The 9973-nt window shown below is 38.8% G+C and overlaps 1 protein-coding gene across 3 annotated transcripts; it reads left to right on the plus strand.

Moving 5' to 3' along the window:
* Nucleotides 1–333: 333 nt before the first annotated feature.
* Nucleotides 334–1909, plus strand: LOC147609624 (uncharacterized). 3 transcript variants are annotated; one of them, XM_086787589.1, is made up of 3 exons: nt 334–1142; nt 1334–1487; nt 1623–1909. In XM_086787589.1, exon 1 carries the CDS (start codon nt 389–391, stop codon nt 1088–1090), a length of 702 nt encoding a protein of 233 aa, XP_086643715.1. In that variant the 5' UTR covers nt 334–388; the 3' UTR covers nt 1091–1142; nt 1334–1487; nt 1623–1909. The 3 variants fall into 3 exon arrangements, with proteins under 3 accessions (XP_086643715.1, XP_086643714.1, XP_086643713.1); XM_086787588.1 differs by having other exon boundaries at nt 1247–1909; XM_086787587.1 differs by having other exon boundaries at nt 1334–1909.
* The last annotated feature ends 8064 nt before the right edge of the window (nt 1910–9973 follow it).

A 9973-nucleotide genomic window follows, 5' to 3' on the forward strand; every position in this document is an offset into this window, starting at 1 on the left:
CCTCAGCACAATAATCCCACGAGACACGTGATCTCCAGGGCCTTGGTTCCAGTGTTCGAAAAAAAAAACCCAAGTTTAGTGTAGTTTGCAATTGCATATTTAGAAATATACTTTCAAATTTAAAACTTGTGAAGGTACCAGATTTCGAGAAGTTATAAAACAAAAACCTTGAGATTTCAAGATTTTCCTTTATAAATAATTTCACCATTTTTATGTGAAGGTTTTCCACTGTTGGGGAATTTTTCTTTCGCACGGGCCCCCACTCGCTGCCATCTCATTAAAAGTTTAACGCGTGTGGCAGCTGCTTACTGTCCCACGAGTTTGGCACGAAGTTTCTGTGGTCAAGATTTACGTCTTCCCATTGCCCCCCGGCCGGCCCAATTGGTCGATGATGATGGCCTGTTGCACAGCAACCTGCTGCTCTCTGCAGCTGGACGAGGTAGAAGCCACCTACAAGGATCTCAAGTTCCCCAAGAGGAGGCCTCAGCTCCTTTCCATATCCCAGAGCCCCGAGCACAGGCTGACTCTAGAAGACTGGACCAAGCAATTGAATGCCAGTAGCAGGAACCTAGCAAGGAAGCAATCCAGCTGCAACAGCTCTAGATCCGATCTCTACCAGATCCTAGCCCTCTTCTTTGTTTTCCAAGGCGTTGTCCTCACTGCCATAGCCCAAGCCAGTGCCCTCACGTGTTCCAGGTGGCCTCTTGTTTTCGCTCTCTCTGCCATAGCCTCTGTTGCATCCATCGGAGCCAGTGTTCAGAAGCTCAAGGAGATTGCAGAGTCCCAAGAGCAGTGTCTCCTGGAAAAATCTGTCTGCTCTTCTCTCTTTAAGGCCATCGAATTGCTCAAAGAACGCGGATCAGAATTCGACCTAGCAGAAGACCAGCCAGAGCTTAGGGACGCTTACGCAAAGAAAGAAACCACAGGCTCAGGCTGCATTGCCGGTTGGCGGACAAACTTTGCTAAATTCTGCAGAGTGTGGGTGCTGAGCTACGCAGGAGGCGTGTTGTTTCTCCTCTTGGCTTTCTCAGGGATCACGCTTGCTGCTGTCCGCCTGATCGTGTGTGATCCCCATAAATCAGCGACCTGAATATCTGATCCGTGAGGAATGTGGAAAGCCTTCATTAAGCTCTTTTCCAAAGGTGAGTAGCAGTATAATTGGTGCGCCACTGTGTGTGTCGAAGCGCAATATGTGCTTTGTAGCTGGACCAACTATTAATTAGCTTAATTCTGTGTACTGAAGCAGCGGCTATTAATTCGAGTCTAATTATCTCTCATCGCCAGTTTTGCTTCACATTGCTTGATTCCTGTGTTAAATCTACCACACCTACAGGGAACGGGAACAACAACAAAAACAATGGTGGCAAAAGTCATTGGGCCAAGTCGGAAACGGCTGGGAGCACGTCTCGCACAGCAGTGTTGGAAAATCGAACAAGCAAGGCCCTCGTCCTGAGGGACAAGATTGGGATTAGCTATGGCCATACCAGGTATGTCATCCCAGCCCACAGTGAGATTAAGGTCACCTCTCTCCAACACACCTTTTACAGGTTGCTGGTGTATGCAATTGTTGAGGAGGAGGAGGACACCACCAACAACGCAAAACTAACGCCTATTGACACCAGGCTCACCATTGACACTGATCAGCTGGCTGACTACAAACGCATAGTGATTTCCATGGGAAACGATTCCAGCTACAGAATTGAAAGAATGGAGCGTCGATGAGCAGAAATAATCTGGATTTTGCTTCAGTGTTGATTTGGCTTTAGATGTACTGTAAGAGAGACCTTGCTTTCTATTGTATCACAAGAAATAATAAGCTTAGTGCTTGTGCGAATGCTATTACTGTATGTAGTTTGTGCTTCCTATTGGAGTTAAAAGATTGCATAAAATAGGCAATAATTATGTAAAATATGCTTCGGTATAAGGTTTCATTTCCATTACATAGTGTTGTCTTTTTTGAGGAAAATATCAGTGCCTATACCCATAAAATTACCAACACACATAGCAACTATAACAAATGGGCTTGCACGTCCACATACACATGTGATGTTAGGGCATGAGGGCCTTGTGACTATAAAATGCACTAGCCCTAGGACTATTGCACCCCTTTATAAACCTTCATGATCTTTTAAGACCATTCCTGGGGGATTCACAAGCCATATCTTATGATATCACGTGAGTACAAAGGAGGGGGGTTTTTGGAAGGGGGCTTAAGCTTATAAGTTAGGGGGTGCAAGGGATTTATATAAAGGTTACTATGCAAAGCCAAATTTCAAGAATCTTGGTACACAATTTTTAAATTTTGCAAAGATTATTGTGCAGAATCAAATCTTAGTGCATTTGAGACAGCTTATTAATCAAGAAAGTGTGCAAAGGTTGAAGTTCTTCTACAAATCAACCATAGCAATGGATTGGAGTACAAGAATTGATGGTCATTCCCCATATCTTGGTGTTGATGAGTCACCTTTCAAGACCTGGTTTGGCATAATAAGAGGCAATAGCAAATTTTGCAAAGGAATCCCCTACCCTGACCTACGGAATGAGATAACATGTCTCACTGATGTTAAGACATTTGCAACAATTACAGAGTGTCCTTTGAGGATTGACAATTTGACATTTCATGTGTATTAGAACAAGTTATCATAGAACTGACTACATTCTTGAGAAAGGCAAATCGAGCTTTAAGCCACCTTGTATACATTGGATACATTACACTACTTATTAAGTGACAAGATCATCTCCATCAAAAGAAATCCAGGTTGCAGCATCTTTCACTCTAGGAAATATTGCAGTTGGGAATTTGTCCAAGTATCTCCCTTTCATACTTTAACCCATCTTTTGTTGCTGCAATCATTGAAAGAGGTCATTACAAGACAATTTGGTAACAAAGTGCCTTGGAAATTTGGTTCTTATAGAACTTAGAAAATTGGTTCCTGCTTTATTGGAAAGGCGTACAAGCCCTTCAACAACAATCAAGTATACCATTATGGAGCACCCTCAACCTATTGATGCTTACATCAGACCTTGCATATCCTCAACGACACCGTTGGGAAGGAGAAGCAACCTTAGTGGTCACCAGCACAAAGAAGTAATAGTGTGGAGGAGGAAGAGTAGAAAAATACTTTTTGGTTTGAGCCCAAAAAGGTGGTTCATTTGCATTAATGCCTCAGGGTTCTTTTTTCCCCTTTTCATACGCTTCCCCTTTTTCACACCTTCTTTCGAGCCCATTATCCCATTTGTCTAGCCATCAATCCTTTGTCCAGATCATAGTGGTTGATCATCTACATTTGTTCATGCTCATTGGAGCATTTTTTACCTTGTTCACACACGCTTTGAGAATTGTTGGGGGGTGTTCATGCACAGCCATGGTTTATTACTATTGCCGTTCTACTACTCGCCATGGTCCTTGATTTCTTCAGCAAGATGATATCATTTTGTCACTCTTGATGATTGGGGACGCATGTGTGATGCTATATTTTTATTGGGGATTCTTTGCACGTAGTACCATGGACTACTTGACATGATCAGATTATACATCACCTTTGCCAACTTTGTGCCTAAATTTAGGACATCTAGACTTCGGCCACTGGATCCTTCAGCATGTATCTCTCGTGTTGATGAGGAGATAGTTCATTCAAGAGCAGATGGAGGATGGAGTTGGAGAGTTTATTGTATACACATGCTCATCATCTACACATGCTCATCATGCACATTCGACAAGCTCTTGACTTTTGTTCATTGATATACTTCTTAGAGGCAGATGGGTCATTGAGATACTTCTTAGAGGCAGTTGGGTCAATTTTTCTCAGCTGGGATGATTCCTATGGTTTCTTATTCAAGTGTCCTACATTCTTGACTAGTTGTGATTATATTACTAAGGATGTATATCATATTGACATCGGCATAGATGATGATGATGTATCTCATATACATACACATGATGATGTGTTGCACACACACATATGATGATATTCATGTATCACACACACATGCACATGATGATACACGATGATAGTGATATATGTACATGATGACATGGACACTATGTACGTGAATGATGATGTATGTGATGGTGTTGTGGAGGAGTTGGATCATGTGGGCATGATCTCAAAGGCAAGGATGGCATCAAGCACATCAAGAATCCTAGATGATGATATGTCTAGTCTCTCTACATACTTCTATATAAATCATAGTGAGGACCAATTAGATAATCTTGATTATTAATCTATTACACACGAGGTTAGAGATACTCCATAAGATACCCATGAGCATATGATGGACCATGGTGAGCTTAGACCTAAGGTTCTTATGTTATATATGTTGGGCTATTCCTCTAGAGAGTTCACATGTGGGGATATCTACGGATCGATCACTACTCCTAATTTTCATAGTGCTCCTATGACAATGTTTATTTGGATATAGTTCATGTTTTTGAGCAGCAGATAGTAAGGTAAAGTTTATAACGGTAGTGATGATTTCATTGAGCTGAGACCTCATGAGCGAGGCATGAGTATGCACACAAATCACATGGATTATGATTTTAAGAGCTTTGCATTTGATTTAGTCATTTTCATAGATCGAGTGATTATCGAGGCACCATTGATGAAGGCATACCATACCTTTGATGATACATTAGCTTATTGTCTTAGCCTTGACTTGGATTATGAGGCATTTTGTTGTGATCTGCTCGTGGATACTTATGCATGGATGTGGATTTGGTTTATTAGACATTCACTTTTGGTCATACGAAGATCATCTTGAGAGCCTTGTGCTTATTCACGCTTGCCATCAAAATACATTTATCTTTGACTTTGGTCATACGAAGATCATCTTGAGAGCCTTGTGCTTATTCATGCTTGCCATCATAATACATTCATCTTTGACTCTGGTGGATATCTAGACCATGGTCTTGGTGGCACGTCTCATGTATTTTTATTTGATCTAGGCTTTCTTGGTAACCACCTACTGATGGTGGGGTGGTGTCACTTCATATTTGATCCAAGTGGCCATCGCATGCTCGTGACTTGGGGTGATACAACTTACTCTTTTGATCCATGTGGCACGAGATCTATGGCTATGATCATGCAACTCCTTGGTTTCACATTCGACCCTAGAGGATGTATTCTTAGAGCTTCATTATCAACATTGCACTACATTCCTAAATCCATTTTATCCACCAAGAGGGGCCATATGCCCGTGATGACAACATTGACATTCAGCTTTAGATGTGATAGTTTTTGGCTTTTGTAAATATCATTTGTATGTGTCTTTTGTGCACGACCACCCTTCAATTTCAAGGATGAAACCATTGTAGGAGGGTATGGTTTGTAACAAAAGATTTTAGGCTTGCACATGCACATGGGGGATGGGCCAAGGAAAATGGTTCTTAGGGGCATTTACACATGTGGTGTTAGAGCATGAGGACCTTGGGACTATAGACGTGCCATCCCTGGGACTATTGGTTCCCTTTATGAACCTTTTTAATCTTTAATGACCATTATGATCTTGATATCTTTTGATACCTTTAGATATATTTAGCTTTCTCTCTAATCTAGGCTAATCTAGGTTAATCTAGGTTAATGTAAACTAATCCAAGGTTAATTTGGATAATTCAAGTTAATCTAGGTTAATGTAAACTAATCCAAAGTTAATCTTGGATAATTCAAGTTAATCTAGGTGTAGCTTTCTTTCAACAACATAATTACCTACAAATGAGGGGAATTTCATAGAAAAAATAAACTATTGTTCAAGAACCATCAGTATAAACCATTGGAAAGGGATGAGCCTCTTATAGTGCTATGAAAAATAAAAGCCCTTTGCATAGGAATGGGTAGGGGATAATTTAAGCAATACAAAGTGTTATTTGGGAAGGGAAAATAAAAATTAGTTTCTTAGACCCTACCAAAAATGAGTTTACAAAGTGCCAAAAAGGCGTGAGAATAATTGTGTAAGAGGTGTATACGAATGTGGGTCAGAGGTGGGACAAAAAGTAAGAGATAGTGAGAAAGAGTTGAAAAGGCCTGTTTCATTTTTTTTAAAAAGAGATAGCAAAAAGATGGCTTTTGTATATAGCCTTTGTATGTGTCTTTTGTGCACGACCACCCTTCAATTTCAAGGATGAAACCATTGTAGGAGGGGATGGTTTGTAACAAATGGATTTTAGGCTTACACATGCACATGGGGGATGGGCCTAGGCAAATGGTACTTAGGGGCATTTACACATGTGGTATTAGGGCATGAGGACCTTGGGACTATAGACGTGCCAGCCCTAAGACTATTGGTTCCCTTTATGAACCTTTTTAATCTTTAATTACCATTATGATCTTGATATCTTTTGATACCTTTAGACATATTTAGCTTTCTCTCTAATCTAGGCTAATCAAGGTTAATCTAGGTTAATCTAGACTAATCCAAGGTTAATCTTGGATAATTCAAGTTAATCTAGGTGTAGCTTTCTTTCAACAACATAATTACCTACAAGGCAGGGGAATTTCATAGAAAAAATAAACTATTCTTCAAGAACCATCGGTATAAACCATTGGAAAGGGATGAGCCTCTTGTAGTGCATGAAAAATAAAATCCCTTTGCATAGGAATGGATAGGGGATAATTTAAGCAATACAAAGTGTTATTTGGGAAGGGAAAATAAAAATTAATTTCTTAGGCCCTACCAAAAATGAGTTTACAAAGTGCCAAAAAGGTGTGAGAATAATTATGTAAGAGGTGTGTAAGAAAGTGGGTCAGAGGTGGGACAAAAAGTAAGAGATAGTGAGAAAGAGGTGAAAAGGCCTGTTTCATTTTTAAAAGAAAGAGATAGCAAAAAGCTGGATCCCACCAAACCCTTCCATTGGTCCATTTTTTAAATTAACGCCAATGATTTTCTCCTTGATAAGAGGCCCTTTTTTAAATTAATGCCAATGATTTTCTCCTTGATAAGAGGCCCTTTTTTTAAGTCTAAATTTCTCCTAATGTGAAATTTATCCATCTTAATTTACAAGAATAGTTTCTTACATAACTTAGTCATAATCCCTACATACATAAAATTTTGGGTTTTGATAGTAAAGACAAGAAATTTCTAAAGATTGTCTTTATTTAACCTAGTTTAGAAAAATGTTTCTTTCAAGAACTTACATTTTGTCTGGTGGTCTTCACTAGCAACAAACCAGGTAAAAGATAACTTGATACAATTTAACATTTATTGTATTTGCAATTGTTGAAATTGATATCACTTCTTATAATTTACAAATGGTGTCCTATCACTTCTTATAATTTGCAAATGGCATCCTGTTAATTCTTTTCAAACTATTATTTATTTGTAAATGGTGTCCTATCACTTCTCATAATTTTATCATTCATTCATCTATTTGTTATAAACCTACACAATGTTTGCAAGCATATCTTTTCCACATCATTTAAAGGACTTTCCCAAAAAAATAGAAAATTTAACGTCAAGGGGGACTGCTCCTCCTCCCAAAGAAAGGTATCATTGGCCCTATGTAAGCCCTACATTCAGAAATTTGTAAGGATTTCTTTTTCACCACATTTAAAGTGCTTTTTAAAGAAATCTAGAAAAATGGATGGTCCTAAAGCCTTTTACTCAACCTTTATAGTTTAAGCATTCATGTGAATAGCTCCCCTCCTATCCCCCCACTCACCTCCCCCCACCCTAAGGATATATGCCTATGGAAGACCAGACTACATTGTGAACAATAACTATACTTACATAAAGTCACTTGTGATCATTCCAAACATCCATGACTTTGAAAGAAGACAAGATTATGTAATAAAATCCATCAAAATCATATTAAAAAAGAACATCCTTGTCATTTTTTCAGTGTTGAAAAACTATGAGGCTCATGAATGATTGGTGGATTGATGGTACTAGGTACATCTTCAAGCCGGTTGAGGAGTATTAACCCAAAAAGGCACACATGCTAGTAATAAAAATAGATACTAATCGAGATATTAATTTAGGTATACAACACATCATACGTATACACATGGTATAACTGGTATAACTATATGCTTGCATGTTGAGACTATATTGAAGCTGATAGAAGAGTTTCTGAGAGTTCACCAAAAAACACTATATTAGTGAATTTGGGAATTTTCCAATTCCCATTTTTGAATACTTAAAAAAGGGGACATGGATAACATGTTTGTAAGTTTCTCAAAACCCTATCATATGACCTATCGTCGTTGGAAAGCGCTTGAAAAATGGGATCTAAAGAGCTATAAAGCGCTCATTTTGGATTAGTGGTGTTCAAGTTATGGTTAATCCAAACTTTTGACCACGTGTCCCAAACTTGTGGGAAATTCCCATATTCCCCAATATGGTGTTAAAAGGTGTTATCTCCTAGTGTAATGGATACACAAAAAGCACCAACAACAAGACATTGAAAGGGATATCAACAAAAATTATCCCAAGAGGAGTCACATAACTAGGACCATAAACTTCTCACTAGACTTTGCGCATAGCAATAACACATTAATTCCCTTACAATATAATAATTGTGATCTCTTTCTCTCAAACCCCTCTCCTAATACCACAGCTAACCCATATGCACCTCATAATATCTTCACAAGTTCAAGTATATACTCAAAATTGGTAGCAATGCTTGATGCTTGCACATATTTTACACATGCATATAATTTTGGCTCACTCCCAATGATAAATGCATATAATTTTGGCTCACAACCTCTAAGACACTTGAGTACATTACCTAGCTTTGGGACCAAACACTGTTACGTTTTCTAAATGGCCAAAACCTTGAATTGAGAAGGCTAATTAAATCCAAATTCTAATTGGAGTGTAAACACCATAAAGTGTTATGTACAACTTGGGCTCATAGTTGTCTTATATACTTGTGGCCGCTTTTCACACTTATTAATGTCTTGGACTCCACATTGGCCATGCCCAAGGCCCATAGTCCTTTAGCTGTTTATTATACAAACCATCTCCACCCATAGGTTTCATCCTCAAAGCCTTGTAACATTTAGGCTTCCATATGGGTTGGGTTTCCACATAAAAGTGCTCGAAATCCATATCCATAAAAAGTACTCGAAATCCATATCCACCAAGTATGTGGAAAAAAATGACTCATGTGAGAACATCCTTAAGTGATTCATGCCTGTAAATTTCTTCCAATGACCAAAAAAATACATCTTAAGCATGGAAAAAAGATCAAAACTTGCTCTCCATGATGGTACCTCCTTTAATCCACACACATTCGAAAGGTTCCATCCTTACTCTTTACAAGAAGCACTGGAGATGCAAAAGGAGATTGACTTGGCTCCACCCATCCCATGTCCATCAATTCTTACACTTGTATCACCACCTCATCTCTCTCCATTTTGGACAACCTATATGGTAGGATCAAGCACTAGAAATGCAAAAGGAGATTGACTTGGCTCCACCCATCCCATGTCCATCAATTCTTGCACTTGTTTCACCACCTCATCTCTCTCCACTTTGGACAATCTATATGGTAGGCTCAAGCTTTATCCCACGATCAATGTCTCTTTTCGTCGGTGGTAAACATTTAGGCATGTTGAATACATCCTTGTATAATTATCCAACAACTTTTGCATACCCTTGTGCACTTCCTTCTTGATGGAATCATTGCTCTCATCCTTGCAAAGCTGTAATACATATATGTAGCCCATCTTCTTGAGATCTACCAAAATAAGCTTGGATGCATTCACTCCTATCAATGTAATTCTTTATTCACCATGCATACACTGCATTAATCCTTATGTCAAATTCATAGTGAAAGAACCAAGACTTGAGAGCCAATCATACACCCAAGAACCATATCGATGGGTCCCATATCAAGAACAAGAAACTTAGCTTTGCAGGTATACTCCTTCGAGAGCTTGAAACTTACATCTTGATAAGTAGAAAATGTTTACATTAGAATGATTTAAATACTCTTGGTGAAATTCTAGTTGATTTAAGAGAGTTGAAATTTGAA

The sequence above is a fragment of the Cibotium barometz genome, chromosome 51 (genome assembly GCF_041138505.1).
Source record: "Cibotium barometz isolate CiBa-2024 chromosome 51, ASM4113850v1, whole genome shotgun sequence".
Taxonomy (NCBI): Eukaryota; Viridiplantae; Streptophyta; class Polypodiopsida; order Cyatheales; family Cibotiaceae; genus Cibotium; species Cibotium barometz.